This window comes from Argopecten irradians, chromosome 3 (genome assembly GCF_041381155.1).
Source record: "Argopecten irradians isolate NY chromosome 3, Ai_NY, whole genome shotgun sequence".
NCBI classification, from domain to species: domain Eukaryota; kingdom Metazoa; phylum Mollusca; class Bivalvia; order Pectinida; family Pectinidae; genus Argopecten; species Argopecten irradians.
The window spans coordinates 5,605,545-5,630,016 of record NC_091136.1 but is presented as its reverse complement, the minus strand read 5'-3'; the positions used below and the strand labels follow the sequence as shown (position 1 = coordinate 5,630,016).

The 24,472-nt window shown below is 34.2% G+C and overlaps 2 protein-coding genes across 7 annotated transcripts in view; one reads left to right on the top strand and one right to left on the bottom strand.

The window, feature by feature from the left end:
- The window catches only part of LOC138317395 (small ribosomal subunit protein eS19), a 332,587-nt gene that overhangs the window by 220,190 nt on the left and 87,925 nt on the right, over positions 1 to 24,472 (top strand). The window lies entirely within an intron of this gene.
- Positions 835 to 20,269, bottom strand: LOC138317381 (homeobox protein PKNOX1-like). 6 transcript variants are annotated; one of them, XM_069259000.1, is made up of 11 exons: positions 20,192 to 20,251; positions 18,213 to 18,305; positions 14,889 to 15,012; positions 14,372 to 14,434; positions 13,526 to 13,697; positions 10,842 to 11,213; positions 10,191 to 10,302; positions 5,873 to 6,018; positions 5,241 to 5,317; positions 3,341 to 3,555; positions 835 to 1,743 (listed from the first exon to the last, which is right to left on the bottom strand). In XM_069259000.1, the coding sequence occupies exons 3-11, from the start codon at positions 14,984 to 14,986 to the stop codon at positions 1,559 to 1,561; spliced, it is 1,440 nt and encodes a 479-aa protein (XP_069115101.1). In that variant the 5' UTR covers positions 14,987 to 15,012; positions 18,213 to 18,305; positions 20,192 to 20,251; the 3' UTR covers positions 835 to 1,558. The 6 variants fall into 6 exon arrangements, with proteins under 6 accessions (XP_069115101.1, XP_069115105.1, XP_069115102.1 ...); XM_069259004.1 differs by having other exon boundaries at positions 18,251 to 18,305; positions 20,192 to 20,221; XM_069259001.1 differs by lacking the exon at positions 20,192 to 20,251 and adding an exon at positions 19,884 to 20,170.

Here is a 24,472-nt window from a genome sequence, read left to right as displayed (position 1 = left end):
TGGCTCTACTTGAAGCAAAAAAAGACACAATTTCAAAATGGCCGCCAAATGGGCCATTTCTTAAAATCCCCGTATAAAAAAATCTGCTAAAAATAGAAATGTAATTTTTTGACAAAATTTGCATCTGGCAACTTGCTACAGATACTGATAAATTATATTTGAAAATCTCATAACTTCTTTGGTCTATGTTGAAACGAGACTTCAACGGGACTGAAACCTCAGAAGAATACATCCTTAAATAAAGGTCAAGGTCATTTATTTGAAAAAAAAACTTGGTAGCCATTCATCCCAGCATGCCACAGGCCCAATATCAGTACCCTGGGCCTTCTGGTTCTTGAGAAGAAGTCGTTTAAAGATTTTAGCTTTTTTGACCCCTGTGACCTTGAATGAAGGTCAAAGTCATTCATCTGAACAAACTTGGTAGCCCTTCATCCCAGCAACCTAAAGGCCAAATATGAGTACCCTTGGCCTTCCGGTTATTGAGAAGAAGTCGTTTGAATGAAAAGTTTACAGACGGCGGACGGCGCACGACGATGGACGGTGCATGATGACAATAGGTTATCATGACCCTTCGGGTAAGATGACCTAATAATTGTTGTTTTTTTTAAATTGTAATTATTGACGTATAGACAAGGGATACTAGTGGACATATACCACAAGTTCTTAACCAACCAGTCAATCAACTTCATTCACTCTCCTTTCACCTCCTAGAGATGCTTCATATCAAATGATGTATTGGCAATCATGTGAAGTAAACAACTATTTGACAGATGAAAACTTGATTTTTGCTCTGATCAGTGTCCTCGCCGTAAATATTCACTAAAAACATCACAATTTTTTTTAATGAGTATTTGCATCCTCAGTTTAATGTATTACCGGCATGACATCTCTAAATTACAAAATATACAAAATAACAGAGCTCTCCTACCATGATAGGAGACTTAACAGTAACAGCACCAGTTTACACTCTTCTATACTAACAATCAATCTTCTGCTTTCATAAGCCTGTATTACCCTTTAGGAACAGATGGTATTATCCAATTATCAGATCTCTGGGTCTCTTGGTCATATATAAATAACTGTATTGCCATAGTTGGTATGGTAGCACTAATACTCCTTTATCTTCTATGATTAGCTATCGAGGAGAAATTATCTAAAGTGAAAATCACCAAATTATAGAAAGACACAGGACAATGCCAAAAGTAAATGTTACTAATAATTATCTTAAATGAAATCTAATTAATCACTTTGTTGAATGAATCAAAAGTTCAATAATTGCTATATCACTTATTGTATTTCAAGGATACTGGATTTTGAATTTCAGATTCACACTTCTTAATATGTTATACAATTAACAGCATGATTACATTTCACCTGGTTATTGTTCAAATTCAAATATTGGCAAAGAAAAATATTCATAATATCCTTGTACTTAAAATTGCATATAGAAAAGTGTAATTTAAATATTCACAGATGGTGAGATACAAAATCAGACTAAAACATATTTCTTCATCCTGATATGAAATCACAGCTTGCAACAATTTGGACACCACTAACACTACCCCAGTGAAGAGGAATCGCTTTCTAATAATTTATCATCTTCTTCTCGATTGTCATCTGAATTTTCATCATCAGCATCACTGTCTATTTTCAAGGAAGATCGCGAGTCCTGTTCATTTTGTGTGGATTCACTGTTGCCATGGAGATTACTGTCAGAATTTAACACCAGACTATCACTTGTCACTGAAAACAAAGAAATTGTCTTTTATATAAATTCTGTCACTCAAAGGCTTCAGGAAATATCATAATTATCCAAACTGTACATATATAAAATGTAGAGTATTTCACCAAACATATCTAAGGATAGATGGAATCTACAGTAAGTCTCTCCTTGGTCAAGGATTAAACAAGAGCTGTTCGAGAACAGCAAAGCTTATCTCTGGCAAATGCTTAAAGATTCTCCACTACTGACAAATGGTATTTCTTTTCTATTAAAAACAGGACCAGACGAATAAGCAGTTTTCTTCAGTTACAAAAGTTACTAATTTTACACCATTATCACCATTGAAAAGTTTGAGCTTCTAATTTTACTATTAGATCAAAATATAAAAAAAATTAGTGTGTCCCAAAAAAATTCTGTTGCACCAAGTCCTATATGGAATGAAATGCTGATTGTGCATGCACCAAAAGCAAAATCAATTATTTCATATTATTTTTGTGTTAATTATGTATACTGTAAACAAACTGTTATTCCTGTGCGATTTACTTAAGCGAATTACGGGAAAATATCTATCGATGGCCTAAGAAGAGGTTACAACATCAAACATATTCAATATTTCCTGTGTAATATACGATAACAGTGGAGATTCATTACGCTGTTCTGCCGTTTGGCACAGTGATATTCAACTACCGCGAGGTATTTGGGAAGACAGAAAGAAACATAAAACGACCCGCGTTATGAAAATAAAAATTTTAATTATTGTAAATTAAAATTTTAATTATCAAACTGTTCAGAAGGTGATGATAAGTACTGTGTGTTAGTAACTAAGTTAATGACTTTTGTGACTCTACAAAATTATCAATCTTGTTTCAAATTCCCATTTTAAGAATTAAAAGCTGTTTCCGAAAGGTAATTGGCCTTCTCTCTGCGAATTATTATCGATATGACTTAGCATGATTGTATCAAATGAAAGTAGTACTCCATGTAGTCTGTTCTGCGAAAGGTTATCTCCGCAAATTTATTTTGAAATGGAATTCGCGAAATTTAATAGCCGCGAATAAAAGTTGGTTTACAGAATATACAAGATTTAACAATCAAATATTGAGTACTGTTTATGCTCTCTTCATGGTGGAACATCTTTAAATCATTTCTCAAAAACTTCTTCACAATTTTTACCCTCAAAATGATTATCCATACATGATCACAGACGTCTATAGTTATACATGTACATACATATATATATGTTATGAAGCATATTACAAAATGTCATACATTTGTTTCATGGTAGGTAAAAAGAAGGTGTTTTTTTTTGTTCCATTATGAACTCCTCAAGACTTATCTCAAATAAAAGAGATAACTTTGAGGCTTTGAATTCCTAATGGGCTAATCTTCACCAAAGACACCACAGAAAGCTACAGGTAGCATAACAAATCTCAGCACCTTATAAATCTTCTTTGGTCATTCTTTTATTCCTATCACTTTCATTTAATCTCCTACAAAATATGCTGACATATGCAGTTGTTGCCACTCTTATTAACATCTGATCAGACTTTAGTCATAACATTACTATTATTTGCCAAGCAACATTGGATGGTGTAAGCGTGTCAACAAGCAACTTACAAGATTCATTGAACACTTGTTGAAGTTGACTCTCTGAAGTTATCTCCTCTTTGGCCTGTGATGTTGGGAACTGGGGTTGGATGTTGGCAATGCTGTCCGGCCAGAATCTCTGCTGGACAGGCCGGTGTTGTGTCTTTGGTTTTTTGGCCTTTCCTTGTTCAGGATTACTGGCATCTAACATTGGCTGTAATATTCTTCTTCTCGCATTTATAAACCTGTAGCACACAATATTATTACATAACATTGGCTGTAATATTCTTTTTCTCGCATTTATAAACCTGTAGCACACAATATTAATACATAACATTGGCTGTAATATTCTTTTTCTCGCATTTATAAACCTGTAGCACACAATATTATTACATAACATTGGCTGTAATATTCTTTTTCTCGCATTTATAAACCTATAGCACACAATATTAATACATAACATTGGCTGTAATATTCTTTTTCTCGCATTTATAAACCTGTAGCACACAATATTATTACATAACATTGGCTGTAATATTCTTCTTGTAGCATTTATAAACCTGTAGCACACAATATTATTACATAACATTGGCTGTAATATTCTTCTTCTTGCATCTATAAACCTATTACACACACAATTATTACATAACATTGGCTGTAATATTCTTCTTCTTGCATCTATAAACCTATTACACACACAATTATTACATAACATTGGCTGTAATATTCTTCTAGCATTTATAAACCTGTATATACGTAGCACACAATTTTATTACATAACATTGGTTGTAATATTCTTCTTCTCTTATTTATAAGCCTGTAACATATAAAAATATTTACAACACAAAATAGATTATCTCTACATCTGTATGGACCTTTGTAAAATTACAAATACCTTGCAGATACAGACAATGAAAGATTTTTATTTTTAAACTTGTAAATCTAGAATGTAAAATTATCATTACAATAAACATATATTGATCTACTAAGATTTCAACACACTTCTTCTCTTGTATTGTAAAAATGCAAAACAAATCATTATAAATGGTAACTCAGGTTTTTTTCTCAAAAATTCTATGGATCATTTCAAATTGGTATTGGCTATTGATGGCAGTAAGGTGCATCACTATTAGTCGTGACTCAGATTTCCAATCCCAATCGGTCAAATTAACTAAAATCTATGTAGGCTTATATCTTTGTACGACAATATGCCTTTAAACCTGTAAAGATTGAATTACCATAACATTTTACTTTTTATTACAAATATCCAATGCAATAACGACAACAGAATCCATAATGGTGTCTCCGGTACTACAAGTGGAGATTTACTCTATACATAATTATATGAAGTTACGCTGATTTGGTAAGTAATTTTGTCCTGTCTATATTTAGATTGAAGAGAGTAAACATAGGTGGCACTGACTTTCGTCAATGTGATATGAAGCCAGGAAAAGTCAAAGATAAAATATTTACAAATGTTTTTTAGCAGTATCAAGACTTAATGTAAGAAAGTGGACATGGTGTAGGAGCGTCAAAAATTGAAGCAAAGGGTTTAATCTCGCATAATTACAAATTGTTTATGCCACAATTTTATTATCCCCCCTCCCTCTTTTGTAATAAAAAGGGGTAATGCTGGCATAAAAATCACTTGCGACACGGCCTGATAAACTTATATTGCTTTTGGCCTAAAATAAATAGAAAAGCTTTATTTTTCTATCATTGTTGACCATTGTTAAAATTTGTAGATGCATACATTTTATGACTACCTAGCTAGCAATCTATAAATCAACCTCTGAATTTCTATAAACCTTTTTTTTCTAATTGTCAAAATTGATAAATATAATTTGTGTACAAAAACATTTGAATGTCATTCACTACTCAAGAGATATTGTTATCTTTAATCAATGCAACAATAGAAATATTTTTTTACCAGTTATTGACTTGTAGCAGGGTTAAGTTTGTCTGTGCTGCTATCTGTCGTTTCTCGTCCTCAGTAGGGTAAGGATGCTACAAAATCAGATGAGTACAATAGTTATATATACATACACGGTAAACATATAGGACACATATTGTACTTTCACACACACTAGGTTTGTCATTCAAAGTCAGATTTACCTCAGGACTATGTCGTAGCAGTACTGAAGGCTCAGTGTGCGGCAATAGATTACAAAGGTAGTTTGGATCATTGATATACATCAAAACAATCAAATAGCAATACACTTTATTAATGAAGTTGGGCATCGTTTGACTGTATTTTTCAAAAAAAGTTTTTGTAAGCTTGAGATTGGGAAAATTGTTCCCATTGAAATGCCTAATGTATGGCTTTTCTATGACATGGTCCAGGGGTGGACATATCAAGAGTGATAGTAACCCCTGGAGTACAAATGATGTGGTAACATTTGACTAGTAAATCATGTGAACACATGAAGTGGGATGAGTGCAACCCTTAAGTTCTAAGAGGATTCAGATACAAATTTTGAATTTATTTAATTGTAATAAGCCGAGTCATACACAACCAGACTAGCTTTTATTACACTACTACTAAATTGTTTTTAACTTTACCACAATGTGTTGGAAAAGCCAGGATTTCATTATCTGTGTTGCAGATTTTGGTAAAACTCCACGTTTATTTTTCTTCTTTCCAAGAATATCATCTCCATCGGAATCACTTAGTAATGCTGACTGCATCGATGACTGTTGTGAAGAAACTGAAACAGTAGGTTTAAAATATTTTTTATAGACCATCAATTTTAATAGAAATTGTTACGGTAGCATGAAGGTCAATATCTGCTTCTCACATAAGCTAAAAGGATGCGGCATGACTGGACTACAGTTGCTAAATGATTATAAATGCTGTGCCTTAAGCTTTTATATTCAGAGTGACACGAAAAAGTTTAGGAGTTTAATCAATTTTGTATAAATACAATGATATAGACTAAGACTGGTATGCATAATATAGACAGTTACACCTTAATGTGAACATCACAATTTTTAAAGAGAAACATGGTTCTTTTTGCTGGTAAAACCTTCCTGTGGTATTGCCTAATTTAGGCTAAATCACATCAGATAGCATACAGATAGCAGGGATCAATCTAGCTCTGATTTATTACCCTTCATGGGTAAATTTCCCCTCAAGGAATAAATTCCCCTCTGGCCTAAAATTTCCTAAGATTTCAAAATTCCCCATTTGAAGCTAAAAAATGACTGTTTCTGTAATACAATTTCCCTGTGATTTTTTATTAATTTTTTAAGACTTTTGTTTGCAAATTTCTTCATTTTTATCATACAGCTACTGCAAATTTAATGATAAACTCAAATTTTTCATTATTGAGCTTAAAATCTTGCTTTATCAAATAATAAAATTAGTTGTTTCACAGTACTTTTTCGTCAAAATGAATATAATTTTGAACCAAAATAAGAAGATTCAATTCACAAATTCCCATATATTTCGCCAAACTTTTCCCCTATTTTGAAAAAGGAAAGTTTCCCTAAAAACCTAGATTGATCTCTGGATAGTATAGAAAAGTATGGTAACCCCTTTAAATTGCAATTGTACCGCCTCTCCTGAAAGATAATGAGACCCCTCTAAACAATATTATTACTCCTAGTACAAACTGTACCACATGCACACGGAATTTTTTGCACAGCCATGGCAAATCCAAAACAAACTTTAATCCACACTTGTACTGGTGCATGGTAGTCCTAAGTATTAAATAATTCATTAATTATCTCCCTTGTACCACTGCTGATACATGTACAGTATATCAAATATGCCTTGAGAGAATGAAGGATAAACTATTGCAGTTTATTTTAATAATACCAGAGGGATCTTGGCGCCCACCAAAGAATGATCTGGGTCTGACAATGGAAAGAGGGATCTTTTCCCTGCTTTTCAAACTTTTTCAAACACACTATATATAAAATTTGAGACAGATCGCTATAGTACTTTCTAAGAAATAGCGATAACAAACTTTAAGTATCAAAATCCAAGATGGCCACCTGTCGGCCATCTTGTTCACCGATCGGTCCCAAAATGCAATATGCACAACAAGGGTCCTAGGGGAACCTGTATATGAAATTTGAGAAAGATCCCTTCAGTACTTTTTGAGAAATAGCGGTAACAAACTTCAACTATCAAAATCCAAGATGGCCGCCTGTCGGCCATCTTGTTGACCGATTGGTCCCAAAATGCAATATGCACAACAAGGGTCCTAGGGGAACCTGTATATGAAATTTGAGAAAGATCCCTTCAGCACTTTTTGAGAAATAGCGGTAACAAACTTCAACTATCAAAATCCAAGATGGCCGCCTGTCGGCCATCTTGTTCACCGATCGGTCCCAAAATGCAATATGCACAACTAGGGTCCTAGGGGAACCTGTATAGGAAATTTGAGAAAGATCCCTTCAGCACTTTTTGAGAAATAGCGGTAACAAACTTCAACTATCAAAATCCAAGATGGCCGCCTGTCGGCCATCTTGTTGACCGATTGGTCCCAAAATGCAATATGCACAACAAGGGTCCTAGGGGAACCTGTATATGAAATTTGAGAAAGATCCCTTCAGCACTTTTTGAGAAATAGCGGTAACAAACTTCAACTATCAAAATCCAAGATGGCCGCCTGTCGGCCATCTTGTTGACCGATTGGTCCCAAAATGCAATATGCACAACAAGGGTCCTAGGGGAACCTGTATATGAAATTTGAGAAAGATCCCTTCAGCACTTTTTGAGAAATAGCGGTAACAAACTTCAAACTATCAAAATCCAAGATGGCCGCCTGTCGGCCATCTTGTTGACCGATCAGTCCCAAAATGCAATATGCAAAACAAGGACCCTAGGGGAACCTATATATGAAATTAGAGAAAGATCCCTTCTACACATTTTGAGAAATAGCGGTAACAAACTTCAACTATCAAAATCCAAGATGGCCGACTGTCGGCCATCTTGTTGACCGATCTGTCCCAAAATGCAATATGCACAACTAGGGTCCTAGGGGAACCTACATATGAAATTTGAGAAAGATCCTTTCAGCACTTTCTGAGGAATAGCGGTAACAAGAATTGTTAACGGACGGACGGACGGAAGGACGGAAGGACGGACGGACCACGGACCACGGACAAAAGGCGATTTGAATAGCCCACCATCTGATGATGGTGGGCTAAAAATCTCAACATGAATGTTGCTAAATTTACTTAGCTGGTTGCATAGTATGCAAATAATTAAATTGTTTTGATTGAAGATATACGATGTATATCTATAATAAATTTGTAGAAAGGTGATATTCCTCCAATCTATATGGAAATACAATGTAATCCCTGTCAAAGGAAAATATTAGAATATTGAACTACAGATTTTGCTACTCTGATAAAATTAATGCACTTGAAATTATTAGATTTAGACCATAGTATTAACCTTGATAAACTCTGTTCAAACCCTTGACTATTTAACACTAACTGGATACTCTCTTAATTGCAATTGGTCCACCTTTTTCTATATTTTGCTCCCTCTTCCCTCCCTTTTTCTATATTTTGCTCTATATTTTCCTCCCTTTTTCTATATCTTGCTCCCTTTTCCCTCCCTTTTTCTATATCTTGCTCCCTTTTCCCTCCCTTTTTCTATATCTTGCTCCCTTTTTCTATATTTTGCTCCCCTTTTCTATATCTTGCTCCCTTTTCCCTCCCTTTTTCTCCTTTTCCTCCTTTTTCTCCTATTTCTTTTCTCCCTTTTCCCTCCCTTTTTTCTATATCTTGCTCCCTTTTTTCCCCTCCCTTTTTCTATATCTTGCTCCCTTTTCCCTCCCTTTTTCTATATCTTGCTCCCTTTTCCCTCCCTTTTTCTATATCTTGCTCCCTTTTCCCTCCCTTTTTCTATATTTGCTCCTCCCTCCCTTTTTCTATATCTTGCTCCCTTTTCCCTCCCTTTTTCTATATTTCCCTCCCTTTTTCTATATCTTGCTCCCTTTTCCCTCCCTTTTTCTATATTTTGCTCCCCTTTTCTATATCTTGCTCCCTTTTCCCTCCCTTTTTCTATATTTTGCTCCCTTTTTCTATATCTTGCTCCCTTTTCCCTCCCTTTTTCTATATCTTGCTCCCTTTTCCCTCCCTTTTTCTATATCTTGCTCCCTTTTCCCTCCCTTTTTCTATATTTTGCTCCCCTTTTCTATATCTTGCTCCCTTTTCCCTCCCTTTTTCTATATCTTGCTCCCTTTTCCCTCCCTTTTTCTATATTTTGCTCCCTTTTCTATATTTTGCTCCCTTTTTCCTTCCCTTTCTATATTTTTGCTCACTTTTCCCTCCCTTTTTCTTTATTTTGCTCCTTTTCCCCTCCCTTTTTCTATATTTTGCTTCCTTTATATTTTGCTCCCCTTTTCTATATTTCCCTCCCTATTTCACTCTTCATCCAATGAACCAACACAACCCTGATTCAGGTATCTCCCTGTTAAGAATACGTATTCCCAATGCTTGAAACATGGTTTGATCACAGGCACGAAATGAGGTAGGAGCAGAAATATGCACGACCAGACTGAGGTTTGACTCCAGGGTCCCCCGAACAATAGCTGAATGCTCTACCAAGTGAAATTACCTAATGAAGAATGGTAACACTGTGTGAGTCTGACTCAGAATGACCGGTAAAATGACCAGTCCTACCTGTGATAGTTACCTGTGTGAGCCTGAGTGACCGGTGAAGTGACCAGTCCTACCTGTAATAGTAACCTGTGTGAGTCTGAGTGACCGGTAAAATGACCAGTCCTACCTGTGATAGTTACCTGTGTGAGCCTGAGTGACCAGTCCTATATGTGATAGTTACCTGTGTGAGCCTGAGTGACCGGTAAAATGACCAGTTTTACCTGTGATAGTTACCAGTCCTACCTGTGATAGTTACCTGTGTGAGCCTGAGTGACCGGTGAAGTGACCAGTCCTATCTGTGACAGCGGCGTACTACCGTGTATGACAGGAGTGGCGGTGATCTGAGGTTGCACTGGTGCAGTATGTATCTGAAATCATAAAATAATCATTTACAGCTCATGTAACACTAATACAATCATATTAGCTATCTAGTAGAGTGAAGTATATCTATACTATAAACTTTTTTTATTTTATGTCCCATTTATTTTTGTAATCAAGGTAAATTCACAAAATTTATCTCGCCGAATCAATATCTTCCATGCACACCAAAAACCTGAAACATATTCACTGCAAAAATGCTTTGAAATGGAAATAACTCAAATTTGATAACCTCCGAAGGATGTTGGTGTACAGTAGTCATTAGTTTTCTGGGATTTCACTCTTTACTACGATACTCAATTAATCCACATTTAAACTAAAAGCTCAATCATCTTCACTCTTATAGCGATGTCAAAAACTTAACTTCATGAAATTAGATTTTTTTGCTTCTAGAAAAATATTTCACCTATAGAAACCAATACCTTTATAGTTTTAAAGCTGTAACATTTTAATAATTTGTTTGCCTCTATATCTGGTCAAGATTTAAATTAGATCTGAAACAACCAATTGCTTAAGACTCTGACTTTACCTGTATGGGCTGGGCAACGAGACCCTGGGGCGTCTGCACCATCTGGTAAACTGTTCCACCTGACACTATCTGACCTTGGTTCAAGGTCGCCATGGCAGGCTGCGCCATACCAGGCTGTATCATTGTCACATTATTAGCAGAGTTCACAACTCCAGAAGACATCACTTGTTGCATAGCAACAGGAGCCTGACTAGGGGGAGACAACTCCTCAGGTGGAGGATCATCAAAGTCTGAGTCTATACGAAGTAGCTGTTCACTCTGTAGTTTGCCTTTTAAGCAGGCAATGTAACGATTACAGAAGTCTTTACATAGTTCAGTAACTTTCTCCAGCTCCAAAAGATGAATCCGTAATACCTGTATGGCTTTCACCATCTGGAATATTAGAGTCAACAATTAGATTAAAGCAAAACATTTGTAAAACTATCTATACAATCTAACACACACAGAATGTCAGTTAAAGCATAAAAGCCTTAAACAAATAGTGAAAAAAACCTCATAATAGTAAAATGTATTGAAAATGAATTTACAAAATTTATTCTATCTTGTCTGTATTTCAACCAACAATTCATCATTGTAAAGAGCATGTGTTATCTCCCTTGCATTGCATATTTGCTAGTTTAGTGTCCTATTACAGCGCCATTACAACAAGTGTTCCTGTTTAAATTCATTCACTCGATAGACACGTTAGCTGGTAGCTGATCTAGTAGGCTGGTAACTGATGCAGTAGATTAGATTTTAGGTAGCATGTAACGAAGGCACTGATTGGCTGAAGCATCGGCAGCCCGACTGATTGCCCCCTGACCGACAAGATCGCCAACAACATGAGAAGTAGGCAGAGCCAGCGGATCTTTGATGTTCATCCCCGACTCTAATGTACAATGTGTTTGATCACGTTATGTACTATTTAATTTTTACAATGTATACATTCAATCACTGTATTAACAAGAAGCCCAAGGGCCTTAACGGTCATCTGATTACCTTGGCAATAATCATATAGGAAATTAATTAGATATCGTGTAATGGTAGCCATCTTCGATTTGGGATCAACCAGAGATGTAACAACACTTTGACATGACCATGTCATTAACATTTCATGCAAGTTTCAGCTAAATCGCACCGGCAGATCTTGTGAAAAGGTTCAAAATGTGTTTTCAAGATGGCGGCTGTGGTGGCCGTCTTGGATTTTAGATAAACCCGCAAAATAACAACACTTTTCAGGACCATGTCAGGATCATTTCATGCAAGTTTCAGCCAAATCGCACCGGTAGAACTTGAGAAGAAGTTCAAAATGTGTTTTCAAGATGGTGGCCATCTTGGATTTCGGATCGACCCAAAACATAAAAACACTTTGTCGGGACCATCTCAGGATCATTTCAGGTAAGTTTCAGCTCAATCCCAGTGGTCAAATTTGAGAAGAAGATTGAAATGTGAAAAGTTTACGGACGGCGCACGGCGCACGGCAACGGATGAATCATGATGGCTATAGGTCATCCTGCCCCTTCGGGTCAGATGACCTAAAAATTCGTAATTGTTTTGTTTCACTTATTAAGCGAATGTTTTGAGGATGTTTTGTTCATAAATTATTGGTATGGCCATTTCTCTCGACTTCGGGGAGTAGTATCCATTCTAATGTTACATGTAATGTCACAGCCGAATCGAGCTACTGTTGTACCTTCTGACTGACTTTTCCCCTGTGCAAGGTCCGTTTGGTGTGGAAAAACAATCAGGTATGGCTGATAATAGATAATGTCTTATCAGAATATATGCCGATCAAACATGGTTTTGATACATACCTGGATGTTACATGTAGCATGGGATGTTATTCTAGTTGTAGACTTTGAGTTTAAATGCATTGCCAAAATATTTATAATTTAATTTGATTCATATTCGAGGTAATGTTCTCGGACGTTGGCGCATGCGCAGCGGTAGTTTACAAAATGTATGTTGATTTTAGCCGAGAAATTGTCAACACTAGATTCAAATGCATCTCTCTAATTAAAAACTGGTGACAAAGTTAAAAAAAAATCTACGCCTACAGCTGGAATAGCATCCAGGTATGTGTCAAAACCGTGTTTTATCGTAATATATTTTGACAAGACACAATTGTCGGTTGTACATTGTACCCGATTTGGTTTCACACACCTTGCGGTAAAGTTATAATTAGTCAGAAGCAGGTGATTTCTTTTCCGTACAATTTCCGACAGACTTTTCCACTACAACAGTAGCTCTTTCCAAACGTACTTCACTGATTAGAGCTGATTTAAAGTCTATACATGAGGTAATTAAAATGTATTTATGTAACCTTTTTACATTATGAAGCTTACAATGCCGATCATTTTATGTAGTAATCGACGACAGACATTTCCAACTATTTTAGCTCCACCCCTACATTGAAGCGACAGCCAATGAGAGCCGTGCTTACACAGCTTATTGAATGTCGTTGTTAAACTGACTAGCTACCATGCAACCTGACTAGCTACCAATCAAGCGAACCACCTACTAGACTGGCCGTCACACGTACGCTTATTGTAACGGCGCTGTAACAGGCAGGGTCATGTAAGCCTCAAGGATGTGCCAGGTTTGTTGGTGGAGGAAAGCCACCATTCCCCAGAGAAAAACCACCGAGGGGTATCCAGATCTATAGTGGCTAGGGATAAGGTTTCCAATACTGTATAGATACAAACCAGGGCATCCAGTTCTGTATCCTCACTGAAGAATGGTTTGCGATCCTTTTCCTGATGGTGAACAAACGCCTGAATATCTACATCAAAACTGTCTGAACTGGGACAGTCAGAGGTCTGTGATGCCTGCTCACATTTCTCAAACAGCAAAGCCATCAAGGGAAATAGTGGATGCCTAAAGGTTATAAAGAAATAAAACAATTTAAATGTTAATACAGATTGAATAATTTCAATCTGATTTGTTATGATCATGATGTAATGTCAATATTTTATACATCCATGTATATAGCTGAACTATCAATGTTAACTCAGAATAAAATTATAAGCATTCATGCTAGATGTTATAAATATAATTTGAACATCATGTGTCAGAGTATGACTTCTGATTGGCTAAACACAACACACAGTATTATTTGCAAAATTAGTGCCCAGGGAATTGGACCCTAAAGGTGAAGCGAAATTGAAAATGTATATAGGTGTAAAAAGGAGGTGCAAAATGCCATTTTTCTCCGCCTATTGAATACTCCAGTTATTCGTATATTTTCTTTTGGAAAATACACTATGGAAATAAGCGGAATCATCTGTATATCAAAAGGTACAGAATTACAGATACCTGGTAGAATGTGTTAAACAGAAAGGTCGTAGAATAATATGTACCTGGTATATATGTAGGATGTGTTAAACAGAAAGCTTGTAGAATAATCTGTACCTTAGTAGAATTTGTTTAGGAGAATGGTCGTAGAATAATCTGTACCTGGTAGGATGTGTTTAACAGAAAACAGTTTATGTTGAATGTACAAAATACAGTGTACCATGGTAAAGGACTACATATTGTTTTATTGTACTTACCCATAAATGGCTCGCTTTTCCTCCTCCGAGTTGACATCACCTTCCTTAGAAATAATGGTTGGGCTATACATGTGAATACAAAGAATACATTAGATGGGATGGGTTATTCTTTGTTGGAAATCTTATCTAAATGGGATATGCATGCACCATATGTATTATATTTCCAAACATTGAAAGTTTTATTTTTACTTCAATTAATAGATTGATACTTTCATGTTGACTGTTGTGACTAAGAAGTTGGATGGCCTTAAGCTTTTTGCGTATTCTTCAAAGAAAATTTCTGCAGGCCAGTTTTTTCTCCTGAAATGCCCTTACTTTTAATTTACAATGACTTAGTCCTTGCAGGGCAGGGATATTACAACAGTGAAAGTAACCCTGGATGGAGTATCAATGATGCAGAATTGTATGAAGGTTTTGCCGGAAGAATCTATTTAAAATAAACTCTATAAGAATTACTCAGAGCTGCTGATAAGTATTACTGTCTGATCATGATGGAATAATTTACTGAGCTACTTACGTGGTGTTGTCAGAGGAATTGGAAGAAACTATTGTTCCAAGAACATTAACCTGGACATCAGTGAAGGCAGGTACTAGTCCCGACTGTACAACAGACATGGCTCCTCATACAGGCATCTCAAATTCTGTAGAGTAGAATGATGTATATCGCTGATGACATCTGATCATTTAATATTTTACAACAGAAAATGGTCTGACTCTTTATTATATGACTTTTATTAAAGATTGAGGACAAGTTGTTCTAAATGTGGATATATAAGACTTATAAAAAGATCAAATCCCATTTGCAGTAAAACTGGCAACAGTACAGTCAATATTGTGCAATATATAGTTAATTATGTGTAAGTTATTTTTTACTATATAATCTTATCAGTTTCACTAACTCTTTATGACTTTGTGATTTGTAAATGTCATACTACAAAATGTATTCACATTTAAATTTGAATCATCACAATTCAAATTTTACAATAAAAACAATACATGTTTTGATATGTTAATTAGGCCACACCAATTTGAACCTAGTTCTTCGGGATTTCCCGCCCCTAAAATAGAAAAGTTAGAAAATAAAATAAAAAATAATTTACCGCCCCTTTTTCAGATGCTCAGAAATCCGAAGAACGAAAGTCTGATTTTTTCCCTTCACGTTTCTGGTTCGTGCTTTAGACACGCTGAAATCCTTATCACTTGAGCGCTTAAACTGGTTAGGAAACGAAAGTGTAAGCGCAAAAAGGAACCAGATTAAGAAAATATGGTACACCTATGAGAACTTTTGACAGAGATGTTGAATTGTTGTTCCTTGTACAGTACCGGAAGACGTTTAAAGATTTGTTCAATTTTTATAAACACAAATGACGGAAATATGATCGATGTGGTAGACGTAAAATTATATATACATGCTTCATAGATAATCTAATGCTTAAAATTTAATACGAACCTTTTTTCTTTTTCTGAATATTGGCCTTAAATTCAATGGTTTTTTTGGGTTTTTTTTTTACTAAATTTTACTTTGTTCATATCATGCCAACAGCAGCAAAACATAGAATAAATCTCCTTCCAACTTTAGAATGTTTTTGTATTGAATGTTTGTTATCAAAGATGAAAGCAAGGTCACAGAAACTAAAATAGGAATTAATGCAATTAAATTAATATGATGATATTGAATGCTTCTATAGTTTTGCACAACTATAGTCAAGATTATATCTATACTATAATTTTTAATATTTAATATATTCACATTTGATTTTGAGTGACTCTAAAATATACCAATTATTACATTTGCATACTTGAAAATTCTTTTTTAATGTAAATTTACATGAATTTTTTTTTTCATGTACGCAAATGCTAACCTTTTGTTCTATTGGGTGTGGCAAAATTTTACAGGTTCCGTATATTGTAGATCAACAATATTTATGATTCTCCTATAGTGATTTTAGTAGAGTTACACCTGAACGAGAAATAAAAACACTTGATTTATTGTATAAATATATTTGAATTTGACAATCAATTTTTTTGTCAATGCCAAGGCATGGCAGTCCGGTATTATTGTTGTTAATAAATGTTGAATTTATCATTAGATTGGTTTTTACCTTGTTCTCTTTAAATCATATTCTCATTTTTGATACCGCTCTCCCCATTTTTTTGGGAAAATGAAAATTAAAAAAAAAACACCCTCTCGCCCCACTTTTCCCCCCCAAAATCCTGGAGAACTATTTTTCAAATTGATGTGGCCTTATATAAAGCATTTCTTAAAGATAATTATAACATAAGAAAATTCATATCGATGGTCTAAGATACGGCTACAACACCAAACAAATGCATGTTTCCCTGCATGTTTTGCCATCTCGCACATGCGTAGTAATAGTCGATTAATGCGTAGTAATTAGGACGACAACAGGAAAGTTCAAACATAAAACAACCAGTTTTATGAAAAATAACATTTACATTATTTCAATTGGATTGTTTAGAAGGTGGTAAGAATAATACAAGTATTGACCATGAGCTAATGACTTTTGCAACTCTACAAATTATCAATCTTGTTTCACATTCCCATTTTAAAATTAAAAGCTGTTCCAGAAAGATAATGGATCTTTAAATGAAACTGCATAGCATAATTGATATGGAAATAACGTATCACATATTTATGTGTGCAAATTAAAGTGTATGTCATAGAAATTTAAGCAAAAATTTGAATAATTTGATATTGGACAAATTATATAAGCCATCGAAAAACTACTGTAAAATCCATCTCTTACTGTTAGTATCAAAGTTATGAATTCAATTATTTGGTCACACAGCTGGTTCGAAATTCACACTCGCCAACTGGCCAAAAGCGAGTTGATTTTTGAAATGGCGAGTTGAAAAATATTGTACTTGCAATTTTTGGCAGGCGGGTGCATTTAAAAAATAAGTTGTTTATACTATTATATATAGAGAATCAGATGTCCAAACACGGTACCATATATGGACCTCAAGACATTGACTTATTTCATGTCATTAAGTCTACTTTTGTTAAGACTATCAATTCTGCTGTTCATTTTGTGAGCTTAGACAAACGCGAGTGACACTTAAATCATATATAGGGTAACTAGTTTTCATTTGCACAAAAAGCCACATTCTGAAAATAATTGTTGTTACACTATACTACAGTGATGCTAAAATGTTCCAACATTTATTATTACCTACAATAAATTGGAATAATTCAAGATAATAAAAGTTCTCAGGGAAATTATATACAGAGTTTACGCAATTTAAAATGGGAAAATGTAATCTGTGTTAAAACAATCAGAAACTAAATATAATGTTAATATGTTTATATAACATTTCTCAGAAATTTTATTACAGAATTTCAATTTTTTTTTTACCCAATATTCTAATTTAAAGATGCTCCTACGCCGACAGAGCATTCATCATTTTGAAGAATAATTGGTGTTTAATTGTGTATATATATATATGTCTAATTAACATAAAAATTAATATTTTTTTTTGTTTTTAGCGTTTGGTGCATACGCAATCAGTACTTCATTCCATATACCCTGGTAGGATAAAGTGGCCCAGAATATTTTCGGAATGAAATTAATTATTTTGTATATTTTTAACTTGAAGTAAAATTAAAAGCTCAAACTTTTCAATGGTGGTAATGGTGTAAAGAAAGTAACTTTTGTAACCGAAGAAAAATACTAAATCGTCTATTCCTGTTTTTGATAGTGAAAAAATATCATTTGTCAGCGGTGGAACATCTTTAAAGGCCCATTAATTACTTTACTGAAACTGCTTCAAACTTTTAAAATGGGAATATAAAACAAAATTGATAATTTTTTATACTCACAAAAGGTATTAGCTTAACGTTAATATTTCACTCATCACCTTCTGAATAATTTAATTAAATGTCATCCTTATTAGCGCATTTAGTTGACCATCACTGCAACAGAGGAAAAAACAGCAATATTAATCTGCAATCTTCACTGTTACATATACATGTACATGGTAGATCACAAAGAGAATCTTGCACTTGTTGGGTTAGAACAAATATACGTACCCGGCCTACTATACCTTTCTAAAGACAACAACATTATCGGTCAAAAAGTCTTTTGAGCTACAATATTGCAGCTATTGTTTGGTGTATGTAGATGATCAGCATAAATTTATGTCATTGTATTCGACTTTATGTCAACCCACAATTAAGAAAAGGAAAAAAAAATGACTTTATGAAAATAGAAATTTAATACTAATGCATCATTCATTATCAATAACTTTGCATGCATAATATACTATTATTTATTCAATATATATAATTGATTAGCCATATAATTGAAACTTAAAGATGCTAAAACGCCGACAAATGGTTATTTTATCAGTAACAAGTTACTTAACATCATTCATTAATTAGAACGCCTAATATTTTACTTCAACATTTAAGTATTTAAAGAATAATTGATTGCAACCCGGAAAAAAAAATCCACAACATTATGTCCTATATGGAATTGATGTACTTTTTGCACAAACATTAAAAGCATAACAAATTATATGTATTTTTCATGGTAATTAGACATATATACTAATAAATACACATAATTAGACATACAGGATCTTACATGAGTGTTCATTTCATGAGATTTTATGAAATGAGTCTAAGAATTTTTTGTTTTTGTGAGCCTTGGCGAGCAAAAATTAAAACTTCGAGACAAGTTTCATAAAATCTCATGTAATGAACACAAATTTAAGATACTTTTTATCACATATATACAAATCATGTCAAAAATCAAAATGTATTCCGAAAATCCAGCAGAAGCCGCCATTTTGTCCCGCCATCCTTGTAAATCTGACGGCACGTCATTTTATTTTCTGTCTGACGTCACAATGAATTTCTAGCCAATGAAAATCGCTACAGGTCATATTACACTATTGACATATGCAAAAATATTACACGGGCGAAATCACTGGATATCAGGCGGATTATGTGATAAATTCAATTATTGTCCAAATGTCAATAATAAACATCATTTATGCTCTGTCGACATCTTTTAAAACTTTGTAACTCTTTTTAAAAATGATAATAAAATATTTCTGTTACTTTATATACGTACATGCACATCTGGGATTTTATTAAAATTCAGTTTTATATCTGATAATCATAAAAAAGCAATATAATTTTGTGAAGTGTGTAAACTTTTACTTACAAAAATAAACCTGATTTAATCAAGTACACTATACTAATGTTTCCACTACAATCACATTTTAGATTTAAAATGTTTATTTGGGTATACCAGTACTATAAACATGTTAACATGTCGAGGTTATATAAACAAACCGTGCTTCGCTAGTTTTACGTTATAACTAGGTCAGCCAGTTCAAACATATCATCTGCCGAACACTGTTGCACACATACAAAGTTGTAAGCCATGTATGCGAGACATACGTTTGCATTACATTGTAGCAATACGTATACATGTACCGATGTTTGGTAAATTCATTGTATTGGGCGTAATGAAGTATTTACATTGCACGCTGAAGGCATCAATCCCATGCCACAGGTCTCATTTGGGGATGTGCCAATATCCAACAGGATCGCCCCGTCAGATCTGAATTCGAACCCATCAATTTATAAACGGAAGTCTTATTCAGCTAGAAACACTTCGCCGCGAATAATCGGGTCATAAATTAGTTCCTTGAATGTCAAACTAGGCAACACATGATTTTATATATCCTGTCATTATCATATTGTAAAGTAAAACTAGGATTCGAACATTCACTTTCTGGCATATTTGTTCTCCGTCAAATCGTGTAGACAAGTTATTGACAGCCTACCTTACTCTCCGACAGTGTCACTCTTCGTCAAAATGGCGGGCATCAATTAGGAATACTGCCCACCCAGTCACGTGAGTAATGACGTCACTAAGCCGACAGCTTGCAAGGTGCGAGCTGCAAATGCAGGATTTTAAGCAATTTTCAATCTGTATATCTTAAATTTTACCGTGTATACAGTTAACGCAACAATATCTTAAGACGCCAAACTGTTTAATTTGTGTTTATCATTGTTTATTTTTCCACATTCGGACGAAACGCGTCGATAATCCCAAATGGGAGACTCAGACGTTTGTCCTGCCCCTGAACTTTGACAGTTCACCGATCACCTGACGAGACGGGAAGATAGACGTTTGTATCTGCCGACAGAGAGGGTCGAAATGGGTCGGAAACAAACAGCGAAGCGAAAAATAAAACAAGTTACACATTACGATGAATGTTATTATGTTCATGTTTGAATCTCTCAAATGGTAAAACATTTCTTATGGTCGGTTAGATAAGTGACGACTTGCTTGATTCGCCGAGGAGGGTACCGGCACATTGATTTATGACAAATGATGACAATATGATCGATCAGAGACGGCCCTATTTTTTGAGGCCCTCAATTGGGGAAATTTCAACGCGATGTCGTTTGGTAAGTAGAGAAGTTATCCACTAAGGGACAACCATATCTACTACGAGCCATGACATTCAAGAGGCATCTTCACAAGCCAAGACAGGCTTCCTTTTGATGCAGTTTTCAGCCAAAGTTTATGTAACACAGGTGTAAAGTCAAAGAAGAAGACAAAAAAAACAAAAAAAAACAACAATTATAATTACGTTTATACAATTAAAAGGTCGACCTGTTACGTTTATGTTTTTACATTATAGAATCAAGGATTTATAAGTCATCTAGAGCTACGTCTAAGTATAAATATTATATTTATAATAATAATGGCTAGGAAAGTAAACTTTGTAGATTTAGAAAAGAAAAAATAAGTAAAACACCCCGCATCACGTCAAGGACTAGCTACTGTTGAAGCGGAAAAGATATCACCTTCTGACTGACTTTTCCTTTCCGCTATGTACAACAGTAGCTAGTCAAGGACGTACCCCACTTATAAATCCTTGATTACGTACAATGTATATATGTACATCCAGAGATCTGGTACATCTTGGTTCTCGATTTGATGACATCTTTTTTTCAGAATAAATATTCAATACTTATTAATTTTATTAGTTAATATATATATATATATATTATTGAATAGCAATAATAATCATTTGAATAGAAGAATAATATTTAAGTTTTAATTCTGAACTGTGAAACAAAACCTAATTCACTCAACTACAGTAATAATGTATAGTAACTTTTTTTTTTTTTTTTTTTAATTTGTGAAATGATTTTGTTTCCTATAATTTCACGTTTTTTCTGCATATTAATATATTTTGTAGATTGTTTTCAATACAGAACTTTTCAAGCTGAATACGGTGGTTAGCTTTAATATCATTATCTTTTTTATCTTTTTCTTTATTTATTAAAAACTTAGTAAACATACATGTACATGTACATGTATGAAATATACATGTCCATATCTATCGTGTTTACTAAAATCGAGACCTAGTTTTGCATATGGTATCTAAATTCTAGGTCCAAAACCTATTTGTCCAAAAAATTTTGACCATCACTCAATATCAGATGTAGTTTGATGTATAATATAAATACATGTATTTCAAATTCATATGTATCATTCATGAATACATGCAGTGAAAATAATTCACAGGTAATACCAGGTTTACCGGTATTAAAATCAAAGTTTCAGCTCCAACTGATCCTGCAGTACATGCAGATGTCAAGATACATATGTATCTCCAACATTTCATATTTTACAGCAGATACATATATTGTATGATCTTCTTGGACACTCTGATGTCAACAGCAGACGTTTAGAACAAAACACGCGATATAGTTCCATATTTCCATTTATGCCGAAGAGAAATCAATAACCAGAGATCAGGGATGTGGTGAATTAATTGTATATGAAAACTTTAAATTTGTAAATATGAAGTCCCTATGATGCTATATTTAGCGAAACATATTAATTATACCTAATCTACTCATTCTGAAGTCGACATCAGCTGAACTCTAGATCTGGAAATTCCAAGTTATCCCAGCATTAAGATCCGAGTTTAAATATTTTAAAGATGCTCCACCGCCGACAGAGCATAAATGTTATCAATCACTTGAACAATAATTGGTGTTTAATCGTGTAAATATATGTCTAATTAACACAAAAAATAATATAAAACAATTTATTTTGCCTTTGGTGCATGCACAATGAGTACTTCATTCCATATAAGATATAGTGCCACGAAATTTTTTCGGGATGCAATTAATTATTTTTTGTAATTTTTACTTGAATTAAAATTAGAAGCTCAAAGTTTTCAATGGTGGTAATGGTGTAAAGTAAGTATCTTTTATAACTGAAGAAAAATCCTAAATCATCGGCTCGTGTTTTTGATAGTGAAAGAATATCATTTGGCAGCGTAGGAGCATCTTTAAGATATTAAATTTAAATACTTTTAACAATAGATCATAACTGTACTTGTTACAAGGAAATTGATGTCAACAGCAGGCGTTTAGAACAAAACGCGCGATATAGTTCCATATTTCCATTTATGCCAAAGAGAGATCAATAGCCAGAGATCAGGGATGTGGTGAATTAATTGTATATGAAATCTTTAAATTTGTAAATATGAAGTCCCTATGATGCTATATTTAGCGAAACATATTAATTATACCTAATCTACTCATTCTGAAGTCGACATCAGCTGAACTCTAGATCTGGAAATTCCAAGTTATCCCAGCATTAAGATCCGAGTTTAAATATTTTAAAGATGCTCCACTACCGACAGAGCATAAATGATATCAATCACTTGAACAATAATTGGTGTTTAATCGTGTATATATATGTCTAATTAACACAAAAAATAATATAAAACAATTTATTTTGCCTTTGGTGCATGCACAATCAGTACTTCATTCCATATAAGATATAGTGCCACGAAATTTTTTCGGGATGCAATTAATTATTTTTTGTAATTTTTACTTGAATTAAAATTAGAAGCTCAAAGTTTTCAATGGTGGTAATGGTGTAAAGTCAGTATCTTTTAATAACTGAAGAAAAATACTAAATCGTCTGCTCATGTTTTTGATAGTGAAAGAATATCATTTGGCAGCGTAGGGGCATCTTTAAGATATTTAATTTAAACACTTTTAACAATAGATCATAACTGTACTTGTTACAAGGAAATAATTTTAAGCATGTATGCAAATGGTTACATAAACATCATAATATTGTTTACTACGAAGCCCTAATTCAATTCCCTAGTGAAGGGTGTATATTCAGTACGATTCTCTGCTTGTTGCCTGTTTCAGGCAGGTTCTCTTACTAAATATACCCTTGGCTAGTGAAATTGTATGAAGCCAACCATTTGCCAATTTGTGTTTACCAGGCATGACTGCCCAAAGATATCTAAGCCAGCTAGAACAACGTTTGGGATTTATTAATTTCCCGATAAAAGTGCAGACAGCTACCAGAACAAACGAACAGAATGTCCACTATGCCACATGAGATCACAGTACTAGCTTGATCCAGCATCAGGAATTGAACACGACGGATACATATCCTCAAATTAAGACTATAGTATTAATTTTTTTTTAAATATTATAGAAGCTAGCACAGCTGCTGATGTTTCTTATATTTTACATTCAGTTTAACGATTCGGCGTTGTCATACTGGAACCTCTAATAACCTACTGACAATTGATGGCCATATCGCGCATAGAATAACAAATTTACATCTGTAACATTTGTCAGTCAACTACCACATATGCAGTCCTCTGATTTTTGGTTGTCAGGTTGAAGCCCATATAGGGGCCCTAGATTTGGAAGTTTTCTCTGGATACTCCAGTCTTCCTTCACTACTAAAATCTAGTTCATCTGTTTTAACACATCATAAACTGTAAAATTGAAATTATTTGTTGTATGGAAATGTTTGCTTATTTTTTTTTATTTTATTTTTCTTCTTTCTTCATTAAAGGCCCACTACCTTTCCGAGGCAATATGTGAAGGTTTCTTAAAAACACATTAATAACATCAGAAAATACATGCTGATGGCCTAAGATGAGGTTAAAACACCAAACATATGCGAGATTTTCCGTGTAATATATGAAACAGTGGAGAGTCATTTCGCTGTTTTGCTGTCTGATGCAGTGATAGTCAACTACAGAGCGGTATTTAAG